Genomic DNA, 24,749 nt, shown 5'->3' with positions numbered 1-24,749 from the left:
GCTCTTCAGTTCTTCTGTTTCCAAAATAAACAGGAATGTTCCCTTCCTTCACAGGGCATGGCCAGAGATTTATCTGGGATATTAACAGATTTGAGGGAGGGCAGGAGGATTTCAGCATTCAGCATCTCTTCTGAGGGGAAGCTCACATGCCCAGGAGTTTAGGCTCTGTGTGGTAGAAGGATGTCCCCTGAATTTCTCCTCTGACCTCTGTCCTGGGGCAGTCAGGTGTGGGCTGTGTCCCGTCCTCCGGGTCTGTGGCCGGTCGCGGTGTCTGTAGGAGGTTTCAGCTGTCGGGTCGCAGAGTGCCTGTTGCGTGTGAGGTCCTGCGTGTGCGGGGGGAGCGCTCTGCCTGTCCCAGAGGCGTCCCTTCTCTCTCCAGCTCTAGGGGTCAGCGAGGGTCCCACAGCTCAGTTGCCTTTCACATCGCCGGGCCCTCTGCTGCAAACACACGTCTGGACTCTTCTGCCGCTCCCTGGGCCTTCAGTGTGCCCTGCAGCTCACACCCCGGGCCCTGCGAGGGTCTGTTGTGTCGTTTCTGGTTTCGGGTGAATTGGAATTTCTCCTTACGTTGAGGTTTCTGTCCTGCCTGTGTGTGACGGCCCGTGCCCGTTTTATGGCCAGGACGGGGGTCGCTGCCCCTGAAATAGAAACCGTGATTTATGTCAAGGGGTGGGGCCGTGCAGTGGTGCCTGGCGTCTGGCAGTGGAGGGACCGAGCTCGCGGGTCTCGGGAGCAGCGAGGGGGACAGCGGGTCCATCCTGGATCCCCTCCCTGCCCCGCAGTCTGGAGCTCCTGCCACCAGACTGTGCTCTTTGAGGAACAGACCGATTATGCTTATTTTTAGACTGTTTTGTTGTCGTGTCACAATAAGGCAATTAAGAGTGACAGCCACACCTACGTAATGTTTTCCAGGCTGGGCCCTGTTGGGAGCGCTCGGCTTGTGTCCATTCATCGATTCCAGAAACCGCACGTCAGTAGGGCTGATGGATTATCTATGGAGAGAGCTCTGTGGAGGAGCTGTCTATAGAGATGGTTGGGGAGGTTGAGGAGCCCGAGACCACCCGTCAGTCGGGGGCTCCCGGGCTCCAGCTGTTAGTTGGTCCACTTATGACCTGCTCTCACCTCTAACATCCCTGCCACACGGAGATGGCCTGGGGGCTGTGGGAGCTGGAATGGGAGCGGTGGGAAAAGTGAGGCTGCCGTGTCCTCGCCGTCACTGCGCGGCCCCGTGGGTGGCAGGGCCGGAGCTTGTCGCATTCTTAGGCTCTTAGAGACTCTGACACAGTACCGGGCGACTTTGTTAACGGGCGGGGTTTAGCGACTGCAGTGGGTCTCCGTGCAGCCCCAGACCTTACATTTGAGGACCATGCAGAGAGGGGCAGACAGAGCACGTGTGCAGGTCTGTCAGCCATGGGGCAGGGATGGCGTGGGGCTGCGGTCTTGGCCTCTGCAGGTTCCCAGGATCTACTGGCCTCCCCGCTTTCATTGTCATTTATTTCCAAGATGTGATTACTGATGGGCCTCCATCTGGCAGGCCTGGAACAGGGATCTTCCCTACCTTGCCTTCTCCGTCTCAACCCAAGTCATGAAAGATAGGAATGTTTCCCAGGATTCCCCTGCGGTTTCTGCCTTTCAGAGCTGGGATGGTGGTAGATTCGCGTGCAAGTGTGTGTGTGTACGTGTGTGTTCACACCTGTGAAGTCTTGGCTGGCCGGGCTGAGGCTGATTGTGTCCAAGCAGGTGGGCAGTGAGCTCGCGGTTTGCACCCCAGGCTGGGAGTGCACTCAGGCTGGAGAGTTCTCTTTCCAGGCTGTGTTAAGCCCTTGAGGATGTTTAGTGGTGCTGACAATGTTTTAAAAAATATTTCCTCTATTTACTGTTTTCCCTGGACCGATTTTATCTGATGGTAGAGGTATCTAACAGCTGCATACATATGTCTGATGAAGTGAGACTGTAGTTAACGCACAGGTGACTGCGAGCCCCGGGTCTCACTCCTCGCTGGTTTTCACGTGGTAGTGTCCCTTTTTTCCAGTCACCGATGGGTCCAAAGGTGCGCCTCTTATCTCTTCCTTGGACAAGGAGGGGGTCTTACTTCCTGCCCCTTGCTTGGGGCCAGTGCAGTGGCTTCCCGTTTACTGCTCAGAGGGCTTCAGTACACATTTCTGAAACAAAGGACCCTGGAAAGTTAGAGCTGCAGGGACTTGACCCCGACTCCACCCCACCCTTCTGAAGGTGAAAGCGCTGGCTGTTGAAAGGACAGGGCCAGGTAGGTGGGCTCCTGAGGCTTCAGGCACCCCAGCCTCCCTCCCCCTCTGCCCGGAGGCCTGGCGCTATAGGTTACATCTAGCTGCAGAGAGGCAGAGCTCCAACTGGAGCATTTGATGTTTGGCATTTGAAACTTTTCGGCACAGGTTTTAGTTTAGAAGAAGAGTGAAGGGAACCAGGAAGGGACGTGGTTTGTTCTTACTTTTTTTATTTTTTATTTTTTATTTTTTTGGCCGTGCCACGCAGCTTGTGGGATCTCAGTTCCTTGACCAGGGATTGAACCCACGCCCCATGCAGTGGAAGCGTGGAGTCCTAACCACTGGACCGCCAGGGAAGTAAGTCCCCGGGCACAGTTTATTCTTAGTCCCTTGACTAGAAGGACGGGCAGGGTGAACACCTCAGCCTATGCAGGCAGATTCTGAGACTGACACGGCCCTGCTGCCCCAGGGGCCATGCTTGGTGGCATCCAGATGCTGGGGCTCCTCTGGCAGAGACACGGCCTCCCCATGGGGTGGACCCAAGTCAGCTTGGGTGGGTGCGTTGGTCTTGGATTTTGCTTGCTCTTGCTGTATCTTTGGATGAAGTCATTGTGTTTTTTCTTTGCTCATGATTTTTTTCCGCCTGCAGTCCAGTTTGAGGATTGGTTTTGAGAAGTCCAAATCAATGGTTTTATTTTCAGAGTTCTAAATGCAGCCGTGTAAACACTTGGAGCCTGTGCCTAGGGTTTAGCGTGGATTTGTGGCTATTTAAAATATGCCAGGAGGCTTCTTGGAAGCCTCCCACTGCTGGGTTTTCTCTGATTAAGCGGTGAGCTGGGGATCTCAGAGCTCCCCGGTGAGAGTGCCAGAGCACTGGGGTGGGAGCTGTTTACTGGAAGGTTCTACCCCTCCCTCCAGATTCTATTCCCTAGGTCAGGCAGGGCCCAGGGAAGTCTGTCCCCTTCTGAGGGAGCTGGGCTCTGGGTGCTAGGTGCTGGGTGTCTTCTTTTCTGCGGGCAAGGCCAGTGTCTCTGCGGATGGCCACTGCTCATCAAGGGAGGGGAGAGGTTGGGTCTTTTGAAAGCCTGTGCTTGCCAGTGACGTACTCCCAGAGGTGGGACACTGTACACGTTTCCACTGCAATAAGCAAAAGTAAATTTGACACATCTTCAGAGTCTGCTTAGGGCCTCAGGGTAATGATTTGAGATGTGCCAGCATCCAGGTGGGGCTCTAGCGAGTCTGCGACTGGCTTTGATTCACCTCCTTCTGTTCCTTCCCTCACCACAGAGCAGCGCTGGGTCGAAAATGATCAGATAACCACTGTTACTTGTGGATGTGACCACAGTAAGGTCACGTGTTGGCGAGTACTGCAAAGCGGATGCCAGGAGAACCCTCAGTGAAATTTACCTCTTGCTGTGGGTTCACATCTGCAGGGGCCCCAGGGGCAGAGAGCCGGGGGGGGGCTTCATGCTCTGGGGACCTGCCTCTGCCTTCCTCCTCATCTGGCCTCAGTGTTGCCTCCATCACGTGGGCCCCTCCACCACTGGGATGCAGCACTGGCCGGGCTTGGGAATAGTGGCTGATGACGTCCAAGGCACTGGAAGGCAAGGCAGGGATGCAAAAGTAAATTTCCTAGAAGCAAACTACGCGGTGCATCCTGAAACCTTCCAAAGAAATAAGCACCATCACGATAGCTAGTTGGTTAGCTAGTTGCAAGATAGATCACTTTGCAGAAATTATACAGCTGTCTTGAGAGGATGTAACTCAAACAATAAGTTCAGACCCCAAACATGCACAGTGAGTTGGATCTTGAATATCTGTAGAAGATGTTTTATGTACCCAGAGCAAACACAGAGGGGGCTTCCTGGCAGGCACCCACCGGGGATGGGCCCCCGTGCGCAGTAGGTGTGGACGTCTCCACGGAGGTGTCCCCTGCCCCAACCCCACCTGGGCCTCTGGCCCCTCTGCCATGTCAGCACGTGGCACCCACCTTCCCTCTGCCCCGCCAGCCGGGCACCTGGCCTTCCCCTCCCGCAGCTGGTCCCTCAGCGGTCCTGGGAGTGCTACCTCTTCCTCCCCTTCCCCCCTCCTCTCCCCGCTCCATCTGCTTTCCTCCTCCCATACCTCCACCACCTGGGCCCACAGAGAGCAGGAGGGGCCTCGCCGCCAGCCCTTTCCAGCGGGTGTCTCACACCAGCCAGGAAGTATGACTCCTGTCATCGTCTTCTCACCCTTAGAGGCCAGGCGACTCCACTCCCGTGAGGAGAAGACCCGCACTCTGTCCTCCACCCCGGGATCTAGCCGCACTCCATCCTGCCCCGCCCCCCCCTTCCTCAGTTGCCCCCCTGCCCGCCTGCTCTTCCCCTGGCTGCTCCCCATCCCCCAGGCGTAAATGCCAGCACCTCCGAGCCCCCTTCCTGACTGCCTGCCCCGGACCTCCTCCCCCCGTCCCTTTCCTGGGTCCCTGTACATCCTGCTGGCATCACGGGCTGGCCTTCCAGACCTGTCTGTGGGCTCATTGGTCTTCTGCCCTAGACAGAGGCTTTCCGAGGGCGGGGTCAGGTTGGAGTTGGTCCTTGGTGCTGCCCGGCTCCCGAGATGAGTGCACGGTATGCCCTGGAGTGGGCGGCCGGGTCGGGGCTGGCGGGGCGCCACGAGCAGAGGGGCACCTGTGACCCGGCATGGTCGGCGGAGCGGCAGAAAATGCTCCCCGGGTCTGGCTGCGTGATCTGGGGGCCTTCCTGGTGGGCACCCCGCCACGCTCTGCAGCCGTTGCTGTTGCGTAAGGCCCTTGCTGGGGGCCAGCCCCTCAGGGAAGCAGCCTCCGGGAGGCGGGCAGCGCGTCCCCCGAGGCCTGCGTGCTCTTGGCGCCCACCGTGGGGGAGGTCGGGCTGCCGGCTGCAGAGCAGTCCCCCCACGGGGCTCGGGCCCCCTGAGCAGGTGGCAGGGCAGGGACTTCGGAGCTGGGGCAGTTCCCAGACTGGTCCAAGTCAGGTGAGCGGGCCAGGCCTTTATGTCCGGTGCCCGTCCGTGGTCAGCCGTCCAGGGGCCGGGTGCTTGGCTTACGCTGCTCTCTTCGGCCACTGTATCGGGATCAGGAGGCAGTCAGCCACCAACACTCCCCACGGCCAGACCCCGGGGGGCTGGAGGGAGGGCCGGGCCCGCGCTCCATGATCACGTGAAGGTTTTGTCAGAAACGCTTGTTAAAAGGGCATCAGAGGACTTCCCTGGTGGCCCAGTGGTTAAGAATCCTCCTGCCAATGCAGGGGACACGGGTTTAAGCCCTAGTCCGGGAAGATCCCACATGCCGCAGAGCAACTAAGCCCGTGCGCCACAACTACTGAGCCTGCGCTCTAGAGCCCGCGAGCCACAACTACTGAGCCCACGAGCCACAACTACTGAAGCCCACGTGCCTAGAGCCCGTGCTCCGCAACAAGAGAAGCCACCGCAATGAGAAGCCCACACACCGCAACGAAGAGTAGCCCCCGCTCGCCGCAACTAGAGAAAGCCCGCACGCAGCAACAAAGACCCAACACAGCCAAAAATTAAAAAAAAAAAAAAACATCAGAAGCAGTTGTACTTGCTGTCTTATAGGAGGATGTAGAAATTAAATAGAAGAGTTAACTGAGAACTGATCTTGCTTAGCTTTTCTTCACACGCAGAAAATTCTGTCTCTGCCAGAAATAATCTAGATTCCTATGAAGTAGTAGTAGATCCTGTGAGTTGCTCCCCAGCAGTTGGGAAGTAATGGCTTTTCTATTTGGAAAACAAGACAGTTTGGATGCCTACTAATTTTGCAGAATGTATCATGAATGTTTCATAGAAAGTAACAGAAATCACGTCTGATTCTAGAAGGCGACCATCTGCTTAGCTTTAAGTTTAGTGACGTAAAGAATAAGGAACAAAAGTATCCGGAAGCTCCTTTCTGTGCATCTTCTGGCTTCGCAGGGGCGTTTGTTCCTCTTCACCTTGCTCAGCATCTTCTCCGGCCCTCTGACGAGGTGTCCTGCTGTCACTGCACACCTGCCTTGTTTGTGTCCACGTGGGACTCCTTCCCTCCCGAGAGGCCGTGTGTAATTAGAAAGCAAACACAGCTCAGATGTAGAGGGTGAACGGCCAGGATGCGTGGGGACTCCGATTCCTTCCTCCCCGTCTAACCTGTGTGGCGTTGACACAGGCCTCCCCGTGCCGGCTGAGTTTCCACCGTGGCTTTGCACGGTGTGATGGGCGGGGGTGACAGGCAGATCCCCAGAGTCGGGGAATGAATATACGTACATACACGTAAAATTTCACGCGCATTCTTTTACTACTGAATGGACCTCGTAACTTCAGAATCACCTAAGGATCTCTGACAGTCACAGTCTGAGGACTGAGAAGTCTGGAAATAATGGGGACCATCTCCTTGTGTTTCCTTCCTAATTCAATGCTTAGATAGTGAGGCTGACCTTTAAAGGCTTCCTCCTGTGCTACCTTGATGACCACGTGGGTGACTCACCTCATGCTCCTCTGGTTGTTAGAAGCGTAAAAAGGAACCAGTCCTTTATGAGGAAAGTATCTCTACTACCTTTTCTCATTACAAAGATAATACCTGCCCACGGTAAAGAATTAAAACAGGACCAAAATCAGAGAGAAAAGATCCCCCTGCCTCTTCCTCCTAGAGATAACCCAACTAACCTCACAGCGGCGGCTGTCATTCCAGACAACCTTCCTTGCGGTTGTTTATGTGCTGTCGAGCTCACTCATTAATTACCTGGTGCCCGACTGTAGGCTGAGGTGACACGTCCTGTGACCCCGTCTCTGTGCTCAGCGTATCACACGTCACCTACCCTGCGGCTTTTCCACGCAAAGGTAGATTTTGTATTTTGTGCAGTCTGCACCCGAGCCTACATACCGTCACAGCCGTGCCTGTTCCGTGTGAATTGGAGCTGATCAGGGCACAGGGTGAGGTGCAGCGGGGCGCCTTGATGGGGAAGGAGATAAGAGCGGCTGGCGAGTCCCGCAGGTGCACGTGTGTGACAGGACCGCTGGGCACCCAGCCCGGGGAGCAGAGGAGAGGAGCAGGGTGGTGGCCGTCTTCCCAAGGAGCTTCTCAAGCAGGGGACCGAGGTGGGTCTTGCACAGATGCCGGGCAGCATTGGCAGGCCGGGTGCAGATGACGGGTGTGACCGTCGCCAGCCCCTCTGTTGTGGACTTCAGGGTTTGATCCCTTTCTGTGTAACCACTGGAAATTCTTCTGTGCTGAGAACAGAGGAGCCGACATGGTGCATGCGTGTGGGGCGGGGTTCCCAGGATCGGCAGTACAGCGACGGGCACTGCCCTGACCAGTGCGGAGGGAGTTGGCACACTTGCTCTGTTTTCCAGTGTTTCATCCATTGCTCATGACCAGTACTGACCCTGAACGTCAGTGACAGAGGGGCCCAGAAGCCGTGCAGGTCCTGAAGTGCACGGTGGACGCACAGGTGTGACGATGGAGGTGGGCCTTCATCTCTGCCCTCGGCAGTCTGCATCCACGTCTCGCAGACAGGAGGCCCTGGACCGGGCCCACAGGCAGGAGACATCGATCCGTGTTTGTCAGCTGACTCAACGGACCTTCTACCGAGATGGTGATTAGATTTGCTGGACATTACAACCTAATGGGCAGTATTTATTTTAATCTTGTAATGCAGCCACAGCATTGGTAGTGGCACCGTGAAATCACCACCCATTTCCTGTGCAAGGGCTGCAGACTTATTTGTGGGAGAAAGCATTTATGCTAACTCAAGATGAGCCAGCCCTGTTTCCACCCTGTAAAGAGAAATATCCCAGCTCTTTTTGTTTTGATTTGCTTTTATCTACGTTAAGTCAAGGGTTATATTAGCCGAAGGCCATTATGAGGCCGTGTCGAGAAACCAGGGTCTCTGAAATTTCCCTTTTGGTCAGCGCAGGCCCATTAAATTGAGAGAGGCTGGGCCTGCCCTAAGCACCAGCCCGCTGTGGGTCTGCATGGAAGGAGTTCCTGGAAGAGAAGATTCTAGGACGTGAGGGCCAAAGGGACCAGATGCAGCCCTCGTGTCTTACAGGGGAAGGGATGGGGGCCCGAAGAGGCTAAGTGACTTGCTTCCTGGAAGCAGGAGTTCCCACCTCCAGCTGGAGAAGTGCTGGTTACTGTCTCCCGTCTCACACGCTTAGTCCTGGTGAAGCAGCTCATAAGTGGCCGAGCACATCCATGCCCCCCACCGCTGTGACGCCTGCAGCCCCGCGTGGAATGCTGATTCTCTGCCGGCGATGGGCAGGCCATGGTAACCGACGCAGAGCGGGCTCTGTGCCTTTTGCCCCTGCTGCTGGGCTTGTGTGGTCCTGGGCCCCGCTGGCCACGCGGCCTCCACTTCTCCACCAACCTTACAGTTTTTTTAGACAAAACTCAGGGGCAGTAGGGAAAGAGTTAATTCTGCCTGCTCATTCTGTAGTCATCTTCCGGATTCATTGTCATCTGTTACCAAGCCATCCCTTATTATAAACATTGATTGCACCAAGAGGTACAAAATATTACTGACTGTTTGCAATTCTTTATGAAATTAAAACTGTCGGGCTCAATTATATCCAGCACAGGACTGACAGAAGTGCAGCTTATGAATTGTAAATATCTAAGCCATCTCTGTTTATTCCAGGATTTATTTTAACCAGGAAAATTTTCTTGTTTCAGCTTTGCTTAACTTTCATAAAGTGGTTGTTGCCCACCAGCAGCATCTAAGCTGCATAGTAGTGGTTACCTTTTGGGGCGTCCCTGGCGGCCCAGTGGGTAAGACTGCGCACTCCCAATGTAGGGGCCCCGGGTTCGATCCCTGGTCAGGGAGCTAGATCCCACACGCATGCCGCAGCTAAGACGCAGTGCGGCCACAATAAATAATAAATATTTTTTAAAAAATTACCTTTTAATTCATGTGTTGACTCAAACTTCAGTAAGAAAAACAACTGTAACCTATCTCAGAAAAATGGCTGTGAATTTAACCTGCTGATTTTATTTTTTCTGGCAGTTTATGACTCATACCTTTTCATAAAACGTCCTTATTTAAACATTTTCGTTTTCGAAGACTCGACAGTTTCATTGTAGGTGTTAAAATGTTTTAAAGACTCCTTAAAGTCTGTTTACAATTTAAAATCTTTTAAAAAGGTAGGATTCTGACTTTGGTCTGAGATGACAACATTTTGCAGCTGCTTAGATGTGCCAGGAGGCTGTGTGTCCTTGGCCGTGAGCTGGCATTTTAGTGGTGGGGCTCCGTATGTTCTGAGGGTCCTTGTCTCAGGACCCTAGTGTGGCAGCCAGTGTTATTGTTTCACAATTATTAATCACACCAGCCATCACTTAAAACTTCTTGTTAATCTTCCCACTTACAGAAGCTCTTACCCAGGGCTCAGCTGTAAGTCCTCATAAAGTCCAGGTTGAACATCTCTTATGTGATATATATATTCTTTTTCATATTCTTTTCCATTATGGTTTGTCACAGGATATTGAATAGAGTTCCCCGTGCTCTACAGTAGGACCTTATTGTTTATCCATCCTACATATATGTATAATAGTTTGCATCTGCTAATCCCAAACTCCCATTCCTTCCGCCTGCAACCATCCCCCCGCCCAGCAACCACAAGTCCACAAGTCTGTTCTCTATGTCTGTGAGTCTGCTTCTGTTTCATAGATATGTTCATTTGTGTCATATTTTAGATTCCACTTATAAATGATATCATAACGGTATTTGTCTTTCTCTTTCTGACTTACTGGTGCTTCGCTTACTATGATAATCTCTAGGCCCATCCACGTTGCTGCAAATGGCATTATTTCATTCTTTTTGATGGCTGAGTAATATTCCATTGTGTGTATATGTATGTATATACACACACACACACACATACATACACACCACATCTTCTTCATTCATCTGTTGATGGACATTTAGATTGTTTTCCTGTCTTGGCTATTGTAAATATTAGTGCTGCTATGATCATAGGGGTGCATGTATCTTTTCAAATGATAGTTTTGTCTGGGTATATGTCCAGGAACGGGACTGCTGGATCATATGGTAATGCTATTTTTAGTTTTTTGAGGAATCTCCGTACTGTTCTCCATAGTGGCTGCACCAATTTACGTTCCCCCGATAGTGGTTCTTTTAGGGACTTTGGTGTTGATAGAAGGCCCCTGACTTGAGCTTGGAGACTGGCCTGTTGCCTGTTTGTGTGGAAATGCTTACATGATGTCTCTTGGGTTAACCAGAGCGAGGACCATAGGGTTATCCTGCTTGGGGATCCAAAGCCTGCTCTAGAAAGACATCTGCAGCAAAACCCACTATCGCCCTGGATTTATGACAGCAGAACAGAAATCAGATGGAATCAGGTTGCGCAGGTTTTTGGATTGTTGTGTCGTTTGTGAATAAAATATTCTGGAGCGGCGTCCGCTAATGACGTGCGCGTCCTTCTGAAGGAAATACAGAACACAGAGCTGTCAGGTCTGCACAGAAGGGCCCTTCATAGGTGGTTCGCCTGCTCCCCCTCTGGGCTGTAGAGAGGCATCAGTTTTCGTATTTGAAGGAGGAAAGGAACGTTTTCTTCCTCTCCATTCTCAAATCCTCACACCCTCTACTCTCCTTATCCTCAGACACGAATCTTTCAAGCCGTTTTTCACACACCCAGCACAGCAGTGGTGTTGTCAGAGAGCTCTGGAACAAGGTGCTTTATGAAGCATGTAGGAACGCCATTGGGGGAAACGTAGGGAAGGGAGTCAGCCGTCCTCTGAGAAGTTAGAAGCTCGCGTCTCCCCTGGACCTCATCTGGGCAGGCATCGTTTGCCTTGGGGTGTTCCTTAGGCAGAAGAGAAAGGATCCCCTTAGAGGCTGGTCTCGTGGAGAAGGATTCTGAGTCACATCAGGGCTCAGGGGAAGGAAGATGCTTGGGATCTCAAGCCCCTGGTCGTGTCCGCGGTGGTGGGATTGGGGGCGTCACCCTGCCCTGGGAGGACCTTAGGAGTAGGGGTTGGATGCTGTCAGGGGACGTGTGGGTGGGAGACTGGTTTCTGGGTCTTTGAGGTCACTGGAAAGCATCCTGAACTTCCAGGGAAGCCTGTAACGAATCTTGTATCCCAAGGGTTTATGGTTTATTCCATTTCTTAGAGAGACTCAGGGATTTTCAAATAAGAAATTAAATCATCCCATGGAAAACTGTGCCAGGGAGCTTCTGTTAAACCCTCCATTTGAGAGTCATCAGTGTATTAATGTATTAACCAGTTTGCAGTGTGGCTCTTCGCTGCTGCATTGAAATGGGTTTCTTGTTTTATTAGGGACATGCGTTTCCTCTCAGCACGGGAACGAGGCCGAATGGGAGCCCTGGTCTCCTCCAGTGCTTCTTTTCTCGGTGGCTGTGCTTCCTTTTTCCCATTGTTGTTTCCCTTTATATTTTGGGATTCTGAATGCTTTAAACTAAAAATAAATGCTATTTCACTTTTCTGTTGCTAAAAAGAATATTCAAAAAACCTTCCTGTGAAATTTAAGGTTTCAAACAAACATCTCAATCCCGGAGATAATATGTAGTTTTTAAAAAGTCACCTGTGATTTCAGGGTCCTTTTTTTAACCCTTAAATACGATTTCGGGAGGTTTGTTTGGAACCTGTATTCGTGGCCACTGGATCCAAACGGGATTGTGGGGGAAGGAGAGACTGTAACCGTCTAATCGTGGCCCCGTGCTGTGCTTCTGCGTGAGAATTTGGAGGAAGAAATGAGCCCGTAGCTCCGCTGGGGAGTGAGCCCAGGAGCCAGAGGGGGGCTGGGTTAGCGTACTTGAAGACGAGCGCCCTTGTCTAGCGAGGAGCGCTGGGAGCCGATCGCGAAAGACCCCGAGGAAGGACACAGCTGTGGAGACGGGGCCTCAGCAGGAGCGACGCTGGCCCTTCCCTGGTCCTTAGCCAGGTTCTCCTGCTGCCAAGATGGGGGCCCAGGACGTGGGGCTTTATGGTCTCAGTTCAAGTCCACTGAGAGATCTCTTGGTTTACCATAGCCCTCTTGTTGGCGTTCCTTTGATTCTTTTGTTTTTTGCTGAGAGACAGTGAATTCAGGATTCTTTCAGAGCCCTGCAGAATTTCTGCTATATATGAGTCATCATGCCACATGGATACATTATTTTCCTCTTGCATTCTCACGTGCTGTAGCGTGAACCACATGAAATTGCTACTCAGCCACTTTTGACCTACAAAATGACAATTCCAGGAGGTTCAATGTAATATAAATTGGCCTGGGATCGAAACTAACCGGCAGTACCTTTTAGCGGGTTTTACTCGCTTTAGAGTTAATGGCTTGCTTTGAATGCCAATAGCTAATAACTTGTGGCTTGATGGCTTGATGAGGCCTTTTCGGGCCCCGTGCTATTTCAGGCTCACCTGTGGTCCCAACGCAGGCGGTGCACTCAGGTGGCCTGTGTCCACCCCAGAGGCTGCGGGACCCAGGCAATGGGGTACCAGAAGCCTTGCTCCTTGATCACAACCCCAAAGGCCGTAGGAGGGCTTCCACTGTGGGGATTGGGCCCTTTGCTAGCAGAGGGGTTACATCATCTCTTCGAGTGGAGGGGAAGGACTTCCACTCTACCGATGAGGAAACGCAGTGTCAGAGAGACTCAGAAAGTCACCCAAGAAGGTGGAGGCCACTGTCAGCCCGTGGCTTCTGGGTCCCTGTGCCGAGTTCCCTGTGCTCCTCTGGGTCTCCCTCCTCTCTGGGGTCCTGGACATTAGGACAGGTGGGGCCGGGTGGGAGAAGCAGGGCTCCCACATTGGAATTTTACATTGGCCACATCTGCTTAGCAAAGTTTGGAAAGTGGAGGGAGTAAAGAAATCCAGAGAGAGCCGGTTAGAGATGCAGACTCTGAAGTTCGAATAGGATGGGTCCTGGCTGATGTTCACCTGTCGCCAGCTTTGCCAGGTGTCCCAGGTGAGTCTGGGGCAAGGTGGGGCGAGGAGCGCACAGGGGAGAGAGAACACAGCAGGTGAAGAGGGAGGGATTTGCTGGCGTGACCTTTCACAAGGGACCACCCCTCTCCAGCAGCACCGGGCAGCCCGGAGCAGTGAGAGCCTGTCCCCACGCTGCTGTGGCATCAAGTGAGCCTGGGTCACAGCCGTGCTCAGGGGATGGTCATCAGTATCACAAGCTCAGTCGTAAATGTCGCTGAGACTCTCTCTTCTGTTTTCTCTCTGTGCTTCATTCATCCGGGCCTGTGCAGGGTTGATCCTCATTGCATAGACAGTGGTAAAGTCAGGCGTACTGAGGGCAGTTTTCCGTCTAAGGTGTTTGTTTGTAATTACTGAAATCATTTGTCTCCAAACCAAATTCATTGTGATGGAAAAATGGCATCATTTGCCTGTATTGCAAAAGAGATTTGATTTGATGTTGTAAAGAAGACTTATGCTTTTTATTCATTCTGATTTCTATACTCCTGAAAAGCCTTTCACTCTCTTGTTCAGGGCAGGAAGACAAGGAGAAAATAAAACACATCCCTTTTTATTATGATTTTAGTCCCCCTACCAGATAGGCTGCTAAGATTGTCCTTCATAATCAGTCATTTTCATCGCGGTTACTGTTACGCCAGTAGATTGCTGTGTTTATTCTCACATGTTGCTTATTTTTGACATGAAGTGCACAAGAAGGAAGTCCAACCACAGCTTTGATGCTTTTCTGAATGTCAAAGTGTAACTGCTTGGTCCAGGCTCAGCGGAAATGGACATAATGAAGGGGTAATCTCCCTGGTAGATCTTAACCCAGGGCTCCTGGTTATTGCTGGAACCCAAAGGTTAATGTAGTCTGTAGCCATCTTCATGCCCTGCAATTAAATAAACTCCGAGGTATTGGAGGAAAATGCTGAAGGACAAGAAGTGCTTTTTTTTTTTTTTTGGCTACTTTGCAAAATCCTATCAGTTTTAAGACTTGAATTTTTGGGTTTTGATACGTCAAGTCAAGAGAGTGGAAGAGTTGGTGCTGTAATAATACAAAATAATACAGTAGCACCAAGGGGAAAACGGGGCTTTCTACCCAGTGTAAAATCACTATGATTTGGTCTGTTCGCTGGACCTATTCTTCACCTGTGTTCCTAGCATTTAGGAATTAGGTGATTGGTCCGTGATCCCCCATGGGCAGCAAGTTGCTAATTAAGCAGCTGGGAATCAGGTCCCTGCCCTTCCCCCGCACCCCATTTGTTCTCTCTTTGGTCCGAGGGGGTTGTTAAAAAAGGGAGCTTTTACGGCTTTCAAGGGCTTTCAAGTCAGAGCGCCTTTTGTGTGTGTAGTAAAATGAGGGCCTTACATTTCCTGGTTAAATGTGTGGTTCTGCATATGAATAATTTAGAAAACAGACCAGAGCTGAGCCCCTCAGTGTTCTCAGCAAGCGGAGATTGAAGGGAGTTTGTAGTCAGGATGAATTTTAAGAAAGTCCGGGCAAGGGAAAGGACACAGTTCTCCTGGGAGTGAAAATAAAAATGAACAGCCGAGTAGCTTTGTTATTGGATTTGTTTTTTGTTTGTTTCTGCAGCTCCCTGCCCCGGATGGTCTTAGGCCTGTTCTCCTGTCTGTCGGTGTCAGGAGCTATTTGCATTCCTTGGGGTCCAGAGTCTTGTTCCTGTCACCGAGAGCAGCCAGGGTGGGGTTGAAGGTGGTCCTGGAAAGGGAGGTTCCGGAAAGAAGGCCTCGCTGCATCTTTTGCTTTTCTCCAGTGGCTCAGAAAAGCAGCTTTTCCGCTGGGGAGAGAGGCTGTTCTCTGAAATAAGCCCGCATCCTTTGTAACTGTGTCTCCTTCAAAAGAACAGGGAAGGGACTTCGGGATTCTGGAGGCAAGCGCTTAAGATGCTTTCCTGCACCCCGTCAAGGGTTGATCTGTTTGTGTCCTCTGGGAGAGAGTTCAGGCTGTTTCAGGGACAGCAGGGTGCATGCCAGTGTGTTGGGGTATACGGGGTGCAGTGAGGGGCCCCGAGGCCGGCCAGGATCGGGGGCTGCTGCAGGGTCCAGGCTCCTTCCTCTGCCGTGTGGACAGCGGCTTTTATTTCCAGCTCCAGGTTGTCTGAGCCCCTCCGTGGAAGGCTGTCTGCTTGCCCTGCAGGTCAGCAGGCCCAGCTGGGCCAACCCTGCTCCTCAGTAGGACGAAACCAGATCGATGCGGGTGCAGGGGTGCCCATGGGCACGGGAAACAAACAGCAGCCAGTGGGGACGAGGAAGGAGGTCTACTTGGAGGAGGCGGAACTGGCCCAAAGAAGGGTTTCTCCTGGTGTTTGTATAATCTCTGCTTTCCTCCTGCATCACGCTTTCATATTTCCTAAGAAAGCCCCAAGTCACACCCTCCACTTGGAGTAAGAGCGGGGTCTCCGGGATGCCAAGGAGAGCTGACCACACCCTGGTGGTCCAGGTGCGTGGTGTGTGGTTCCTTTTGTCAAGACGGCCTCCGGGTGGAGGCTGGTTGGAATCTGCAGGAGCCCAGCCCTCTGCCCAGGTTGCCGTCTGCTCTCAGGGCTCCCCCAGGCCGGGCAGCGCCAGGAGCTGGCTCTCCAGCAGCGCTGTGTGTGTAAACACGGTTATTACTCAGTGACCCGCGTGGTCAGCAGTGTTAGGACCAGAACAGGAATAAATACAGTGTGGTGTTGTAAATGCATTCTGTCTCAGCCCTCTTCCACAACCTGCACTTTACTCGTCACTGCAGGGTGGGGTCCGGGCTCGGCACTTTATTTCATTGTGTGTCTGTGTGCATATGCATGTATATTATATTATATGCGTGTATTTGTATATATACATATATATTTGTTTACATTTTTTGAGACCTTATTTTTTCAGAATAGTTTAGGTTTGTAACAAAATTGAGTGGGAAGTACAGAGATTCCCCTTATGCCCCTCCCGCCCCACGTGCACAGCCTGCCCCGTCGTCACTCACCAGAATCGTAAAAACAAAGAAACTGCTGAGGACACCATAAATGGATGACCCAGATGGTTTGAATTTCATTTTTCTTGGGGCTCAGCACTAATTGTCCAAACCCCAAGCACCTTTGCCTTTGAAAGTGTAGGTCTGGCACCTTCCTCTTTGCTCAGCATCATAGGAGTGTGCATTGTGTGGACACAGTGCATTTTCACGTTCTGAGCTTCGCTGGACTTTATCTTAATACAGGGTTAAGCTAGGAAGGAATTCTCCTGGCATCCACATTTAACTATTTAGAATTCCCTTTCTTAAGTCCTAAAATAATATGCCATGCATGTGACCTGGGGGCACACCAGTGAGACAGCGGGGTGGGGTTGGTGTCTTCTCCTTTAATTTCACGTTTTGGTCAACTCAGAATAACTAGGCTGAGAATTTCTGCTTAAAATTCGTAACAGTTCCTGCCCCTTTGTGTTAACCTCCCTTGTGTCCTTAGGCCCCGTCCCTGAGTCTGCTTTTGGGGGGTGGGGGGTGTGTGTGGGAGGTCACTTTCTTTCTCCAGCTGCCTTCAGATTTCTGTTCTGAAGAAGCTAATAGTTTGGGTTTTTCCGCTCCTGATAAAAGTTCCCTGTTAGTTCAGGTTCCCTAATCTTGGTGTTCTTTGAGAATTTATTTTCACTATTATGATTTAAATTGAAAAGATAAAATGTCATCTGAAGTGGAGCCATGTTAATGATAAGAAATGATTAACGGCTTCTTTTCCTAAACTCTACCGGGTCATTACAGAGGACGCCCAGCCTGCTGGCCCCCAGTGACGACAGCTAAAGGGGCTTCAGTGTCCCCGACAGGCTAAAAGCAGTCAGTCAGCGGTCACCGGGCGTGTTTCATTCTAAATTCAAGCCCAGTAGCATTTCAAGAGAGCATGGGAATGTGTTTTCTTAAGATTATTCTACTCCAAGTGGGGGAATTGAGTGGAGCGCAGAATGGCCTCTTCTGAAATGAGACACATCTTCCGTGACTTTTGGTTCTAGCTGCTCTGGGAACACATGTGCACGTGCACACGCTTTCCCATACACGCGTTCCCATACACGCGCACACGCACAGGCTGCTGGGTGTGTGCCCCCGAAGCATGTGTGTTTATCCTTTAAGGATTGCTGCACCCTGGTACTTAAATAGGGCAGCCGGCTGGTCTGGTCGCCATGGTCCCCACCCTGCTCACCCCGTGATGACCTCTTCCAGAGGGGCTGTGCTGTCATCTCTGTAACCCCCACTTAGGGAGTCCAGCCCGCAGAAAGGTCCCGATCCATAGAGGAGTAGCGTGAAGGAGTACCTGGTGTGTACGTCTTCTGCCGAATCTTCTGTTATTTTTCATTTAGCCTCTTGGGAGGCACCATTCAGTCCTGACCGGGCAGTGATGGAGGCGATGAACATTTTTAAAGTAAATCTTTTAAAATTGAAGATGTGTTTTTCTGATCAGTTAAGTCAAGCATTAATTTTATTAATCTGGTCAGGTAAATCAGGCATTAATTTTATTAAGCTAGTTGCCACAAACAAATATATTCCATTCGAGGGAAGATATGTTTGCAAGTAAAAAGGCACGACACACACTGTTGCAGTGTTTATATAATTACACGTCTTTCTTTAATGGAGCCCTGCTTAATTTATAATCAATATGTAATACTTGCTGTGATAAACATAATCTTTGGTGGTATGTGCTTAAATATCAGCCGTGCATTAGTGAATGGAGCTCATTTTAATTCCCACTTTACCCTCTTTGTTTTCCTATTAAGGTTATTAAAAACTATATTATTGAATTTTTTTTTTCATGCCAGATGGTAGAAAATGTGGAAGGTACCAAAAGGTGACAATGAAAAGAAAGTCTCTTCATTACCTTGTCCCCAGGCCACCTGGTTCCGTAACCCTAGATCAGCAACTGTGAAGTTTTTTATCTTGCCAGAATTGTCCTTAGCATGGACAAGCTTGTGTGTGTATTTTACACACACACACACACACACACACACACACACACACACAGCCCTATAGCTTTGGGATGACTGCACTTTGGTACGTTGGGGTTTTAAACATTTTGTTGGCGACTTAGCCTTCATTACATGGATGTATCCAAATGTATGTAACCAGCCTTGGGTTGTTACAAGCACAGCAATGGCACTCTTTTTTTAAAAATAACTTTATTTATTTATTTATTGGCTGTGTTGGGTCTTCGTTGCTGTGCGCGGGCTTTCTCTATTTGCGGCGAGCAGGGGCTACTCTTTGTTGCGGTGCGCAGGCTTCTCATTGTGGTGGCTTCTCTTGTGGCTCACGGCCTCTAGGCGCACGGGCTTAGTAGTTGTAGCTCGCGGGCTCTGGAGCACAGGCTCAGTAGTTGTGGCACGTGGGCTCAGTAGTTGTGGCTCGCAGGCTCTGGAGCACAGGCTCAGTAGTTGTGGCATGTGGGCCCAGTAGTTGTGGCTCACGGGCTCTAGAGCGCAGGCTCGGTAGTTGTGGCGCACAGGCTTAGTTGCTCCACACAGGCTTGGTTGCTCCGCAGCATGTGGGATCTTCCCGGACCAGGGCTTGAACCCGTGTCCCCTGCATTGGCAGGCGGATTATTAACCACTGCGCCACCAGGGAAGTCCTCCCCCTTGACTTTCTGACACATCCCAAAGTGTTCTGACTGGATCTTCAGGGTCTAATATGTTTCTGAGGCTCAAAACTCCAGCTCAAAAGTCTTCTTCTAAACCATAAAGTGTTGTACTGTAAACACTTGGATTTTCCAACCATCACCTACCATAACTTTATGGGGGGGATTTCAGGCAAGTGAGTATTTTAGTGAAAAACCAAACGGCGCGAAGTTGACCGGCTACAGGGTCATTTCCAGGAAAGCCAGGAGCTTCCTTCGTCCTCACACTTGCCCACATTCGGGATCGGAAGGGTCTTGATGCCCGTGGCCAAGGTGGGGCCTGCAGGACTGGGGCAGGATTTCGGAGTCGTTGGAGTGTGTGTTGCGTTTTAGGAGGCAGGACACCCACTGGAATCGGAACAGCCGAGTGAGCCAGGCACATCGCAGCTTCTCTGGGTGGAAGTGAGGCTAGGGGTGGGCTGGACCGTCTTCGGTGTCCTTCCCGTTTGAAAACTGGCACCTTGGGGGCATCTTGACCTTGCACTTTGGTAAGTCACAGCACCTCACTTCCTTTTACCCTCCTGTTTTACAGATGCCTTTGTGAACAGCCAGGAATGGACATTAAGTCGATCCGTCCCGGAGCTCAAAGTGGTGAGTGTTTGCTCTGGCCTCGGGTGTGGTCATTCCTCACCTGCAGGAGGGGGGCTTGGAGGGGGGCTCAGGAAGAGGCGAGGTGTGACCTGTGAGCGCCCCAAGCCCGCATCCCGGTGGGCGTGAGGGGTCTCATTCCCTGGGGCCCAGAGGTGGGCCGTGTTCTGCTGTGTCCTGGGGAGGGGCCAGGTGAGGCTGAGGTTAGGGCTGGAGTCCTGAGGGCGCCCGTGACCGTCATGACAGACGGCCAGGCGGGTGGCCTTGTGTGCAAGGCTGGGTCCACCCGCCACTGTCTCTCGTATCTGAGTGTATCTCACACACACTCACACACACACACGCACATGCACACGCACACAGCTTTATTAGTCCTTTGCAGGATGTCATGGAAAGTCTCTGTAGCGAGTCATCGAGATGTAATTATAATTCATCACCGAGAAAATGTGACTGTGTACTGTGTTACAAAGGAGTAGCGTAAAATTAAAAGTCTTGTTTTTATTATGAACTTTAAGTACTCTTTCAGTGACACTATTTAAGGTTCAAATTGACTTAAATAGAAAATGACTTGGGTCCGTAACAGCCACACCTCTGAGCCTCTCCCCACTTCACCTGCCCCCTGCACTTGGGGACGGAAGAAAGGACAGCTAGAACTGTTAAATAATCACATTGTTATGAAATACGTGGTGTCTGGAGGACGTGTGTGTGTGTGTGTGTGTGTGTGTATGTATCTTAAACTTGTCACGCGACGGACCTGACCGTGGTGACAGCAGGTCAGCTCTTCCCGTCCAGGCCCTGGGCCTGCTCTGCTCGGCCCACCTGGCCCCTCAGCCTCAGCATGTTGTCCCCCCATGTGCCCCTTCTCCGAGGCCCCAGGGTTTGTCAGCAGCTCCAGCCTGTCTGCCCGGTGACCCCAGAGGCCCTCGGACGCCCTTCCCGGGGCCCCAGCCACCTGTGGTGCTTCGCGGGTGGACCCGGGGAGGGGGGGGGACGGGCCCCTTCTGGCCTCTCCCTCTGAGACAAGGAGATGGAGCGAGGACAAGAGTGTCTGTGACTTCCAGTGTCACCGGGAAGAACAGGTTTTGAAACTTAAGGCCTGAAGGGAGGGCTCGTGGGCAGGGCCTCTGACATCCCCCCCGGCCCGAGGGCATCTGATGTGTGTCCCCGCTGCCATTGCCAGGCGTCCAGGCCGGGCCCCCTGCCCTCCCGTCCCCCCTCCTTCCTCCCACCAGGTCTGACCTTTCTCGGTGGCCCCTTCCTTGCGGGGAGGCAAAGGGGCCCACGGTTCCGGGGCCGTTCCAGAAGCGCGGGTTCCGCAAGCCCAGCCCTGGGACAGCGCCGCTCTGTCCCCTGTGCTCTGTGACGCCGTCCCCGGAACAGAGCGAATCCCGCGGGACACGGTCAGGAGGCGACGTCAGCGATCGCGGCCGCGCGGCCAGGCATGCTGCTCGGAGGTTTCCAGGGAGGTTTCCGAGTCTCAGAGGCGGCCCCTGGAGCCGGCCAGAGGTTGGGGTCCTGCCGTGGGAGTCAAGCGAGGGGAACGGTGTTCTGATGATGACGACACTTAACTCTGTGCGGGGCGTGGGGTACCTCCTGGCTGGAGTCGCCACCTTTAGTCCTGAGCCGGTCGTGCTGTTGTCCCCACTTCACAGGCGTCGGGGGCTGAGCCTCAGATGTTAAGAATGTGCCCAAGGAGCCCTGGTTAGTGAGAGGTGGAGCCGGGATCTGAACCTGGCGTTGGTGCTTCCGCATCGGCTCTGCTGGCAGAACTTTCTGCGATGTGGAAATGTCCTCTGTCTTCAAGGTGGCACCTATGGGCCCCATGTGGCTGTAGAGCATCTGAAGTGTGGCCAGTACAAGGGAGGTGCTGAAGTTTAAAGTTTAAGGGTGTCAAGGCCCATGGTTTAGACCCAGTTTGGGGAGTTAGAGGTGGTGAGGGTTCTGCCAGAGCCCGCATAGCAGCCCGTGACTGAGGACGCCTCCTACCAAAACCTGTTCTCTGCTGGTATTTCAGAAGCATGGAATTTTCTGGAATCAGTGCTTGGAGGTGTAGGGGTGCTTGTGTTAACCGGTGGTGTGGATTTATGATCCTAAAACAGAACTCTCATAAAGTTGGCTTGAATTCACAGAAGGGGTGGACTCCATCTCACGGATAAGTAAATGGGGAGGATTCTGCAGTTCTTCTGGGGGAGGGGCCCTGCGCCCGACCCGTGTGGGGACGGCCAAGACCCCAGCAGGACGGCCAGCTCTGCTCTGGGCCAGGCGTCCTCCTGCTGGGGGGTGCAGCGGGCAGCTTGGCCTCAGCAGATCCCTTCTGTGCTAAGGCGTTCCCGGCATCTACAGAAATGCTCCTTTGTTCGGGGCAGCCTCTGTGTATCCACAGGGCTGCGATTGTGTCCTGCCTGGGTACAGCACCGGGGACAGGTGGTCCCTTAGGTCAGCACCCTCGGAACCCCTGACTGTTTCAGAAACGCAGCAATTCAGTGACATAATAGCAAGCCTCAGATGGACTCTTTATGTAGTGTTGGGCCATAAACCATCTGGAATCTGTCAGAGAAAAAATGTCAATGTTTGCTTTCATTTTTTTTTTGGCCCACCACATGACTTGTGGGATCTTAGTTCCCTGACCAGGGATTGAACCCGGCCCCTCGGCAGTGAAAGCAAGGAGTCCTAACCACTGGACCTCCAGGGAATTCCCCAATGTTCGCGTTCTTTTCAAGAGTGGCAGTGCCATGCTATGTGCTTCCTGAGGTTGTGTGATGGGGGCCAGTTGCTTTGGGTCCACACTCGGGTCCCTGCAGACGTGTGCCAGGCAGCACGTGCTGACCACTTACCTCTGGGCGGAAAGGAAACCACTCCATAGATCTCTGGCCCATAGAGGTGGGCGTCTGTCAGCAACCTGTCATATCCTACTTGTGCGTTTTCATTGAATTCTCAACTGGGATTTTTACCAAAAGCCTCGATTTTATTTTCAGCAAACCACGTGTATAGCTGGTAAGTGGTGAAGTGTGGGACAGTAGAGAACTCAGTTTAGAAAGACACCTCGTGTGATGTGACCGTTCACAGCCCCGCCCAGAGGATGCCGGGCCCGTGTGATGACGTATCGCCACCAAAATACACAGATCTGTAATTTTCAGGACACCTTTTCCCGTATTACCTTGCTTCTCCCCGAGCCTGTAGACCCAGACTGGCCTGATTCCATTCTCTCTAGTTTGTATCCAGTAGCAGTTCATGGATCCCAGTGCAGCTTTACAGCTTAAAGAGCATTTTTATCCCTTACTTTATTTCCTCCTCACAGCTGGCTGTTAGTTTCTGCCAGTGTTTCAAATTAAAATAATGCCCGTGGTGTGCAAACATAAGAAGGTGTATGAGATGGCCATTCGATCCAAATAAAACACCTTCCCCCCCCCACCCCCGGGACTGAGTGATTTGATCCTTCTAAGGGGTGAGTTAATTCTTAGCAAATCATTGACATGTAAGAAGGAGGGAATATCGCCACGCACAGAAAGCACAGACTGAACAGTGTTTGATTTTGAGCATTTTCCTCCTCGGGAAAGAAAAAGCCTAATCTTAATTAAAAATTCAATTCTGCGGCATACTGTTCTGGATTTTCTCAGCGTGAAGCTGACAAACAGCAGGTGCCCTTGAGCAAAAGAATAATTAACAGGTAGAAATTCTCAGATTATAGAGGCCCAAAGCAAAGGGAAGACATAAGTCAAATCAGGAAGGGAAACAACTTTATTTAGGATCCGTCCACATAGTCTGGGGCTTGGAGCTGTAGTAATAAAGCATCTCGTTTCTACTCAGTGGCGTTAGTGTCATTCATTCATTTATTCACCCAGTGTTGCTAGGAGCCCGCCGTGGGCAATGGTGGGGGGTAGAGAACCAGACACAAACGAGACCCCCGTCCCTTGTCAGCACTGGAGAGAGTCAGACCCACATACCGATGTTGGGGAGACAAAGAGGTAAGGGACAAGGTAGCGTTAGGAGGAGGGCACTAAGGGGGCTTTGGGGAGCGGCACTGGTTGAGGCTGTGTGGCATTAGGAAGGCTTCTCAGAGGAGGTGATATCTGAACTGATTGCTGACCCATGAGTAGGGGTATTATTTCGGGCAGCGATTGATGTGGAACAATCTAGGTGTCTGGAGTCTGCAAGGCCTGTTAGGATGGTGTTTGGTCACCGACATATCGAGGACGAAGCAGGGTGTGGGAAGCCGAGGACGAAAGGACCATGACGGTGGGAGGGGCAGGATGGTCCAGGGTTTTAGGTCAGGTTTTAACTTCCTTTCCACAATCTCGTGGCAAATTTGTGCGCTTTCATGTTTGTTCTTCTTGTTAGTGGCACCATCACCCATTTATCCAGCCAGCCAGCACACCCCCCAAACCCCCGTTCCATCCATCCAACCATCCCGTATTTACCGGCACTTTACCGGGGCCGGAGCCTGTGCCGGGTGTAGGGATTGAGAGAGGTGTCCTTGCCAGCATCACAGACATAGTGCTTGGTCTTCGGGGACCTGAGCGTGCTGGGGGGGTGGAGTCAGGAGCGTCAGCAGTCACAGTGTGACGTGTTCTGGGTGTGCAGAGAAGCAGGGAAGCCACCCAGAACTCTCTTCGGGTGAAGGGAGCGGTGCCTGCCGGACCGGGGTGCCTACAGCAAAGTTGATCGTAAGGGTTTGGAGGGAGACACTTTGTTGTCTGTTCGTGAAATACTTGGACTCTGGCCTGCAGGCAGTGGGAGGCTTCCCAAGAGTTGTGAAATGAGGGAGCCGCATCTTTGCAGCGTCAATTTTAAGGAATCTCTGGTATTCTCTGGGCGAAGAGGGGGAGCTCCCAGGCAGGGAGATAAGCTAAAGGCTCTCCCAGGGTCCAGTGGACGGACCGCACAGCCTGCCCCGTGGGGGGTGGGGTGTGGAGACCCTCAAAAGCACATCTGGGCGGGGTGGGAGTTGGAGACGGTGTCCAGGTGTCTGGCTTGGGAGTCTGGGTGGTGGTGTGATGACAGGATGATGAGCAGATTGGGGGGAGAACAGTAAGGTCTGGACACGCTGAGGTTTCAGTACCAGTGTAGGTGTGTATGGGTTTACCTGGAGAGGGGGTGGGGCTGGAGAATGCCAGTGGGTATCCGTAGCTTACTGGGAGTAGGTGGGATGTAGCCTGACTCCCTTGGTTGGGGGGGCGGGGTACTTAGAATCCAGGATCTAGGGAATCTAGGAGGTCTAGGGAAGGAGCCAGCGTGGGCTGGGGCTACTTTGAAGAGGAAGCCCAGAGCGGGAAGTTTGAAGAAAGAGAATCTCCTCTACAGCTTCCGGTGATGCAGCAAGGGGAGGGCCAGGGGATTTAGAAACAG

General features: G+C 52.1%; 1 protein-coding gene across 14 annotated transcripts in view; it reads left to right on the top strand.

Annotated features, from left to right (window-relative positions):
- The window catches only part of AGAP1 (ArfGAP with GTPase domain, ankyrin repeat and PH domain 1), a 551,343-nt gene that overhangs the window by 167,594 nt on the left and 359,000 nt on the right, over positions 1 to 24,749 (top strand). For all 14 annotated transcript variants that reach the window (XM_082395530.1, XM_082395527.1, XM_082395538.1 and 11 more), the window contains exon 2: positions 19,351 to 19,409. In XM_082395530.1, coding sequence (XP_082251656.1) covers positions 19,351 to 19,409 — 59 coding nt within the window. The remainder of the gene's footprint in view (positions 1 to 19,350; positions 19,410 to 24,749) is intronic.

Source organism: Balaenoptera borealis (assembly GCF_965194805.1).
Source record: "Balaenoptera borealis genome assembly, chromosome: 6".
Classification (NCBI taxonomy): Eukaryota; Metazoa; Chordata; class Mammalia; order Artiodactyla; family Balaenopteridae; genus Balaenoptera; species Balaenoptera borealis.
This window is presented reverse-complemented; position numbering and strand designations above follow the sequence as displayed.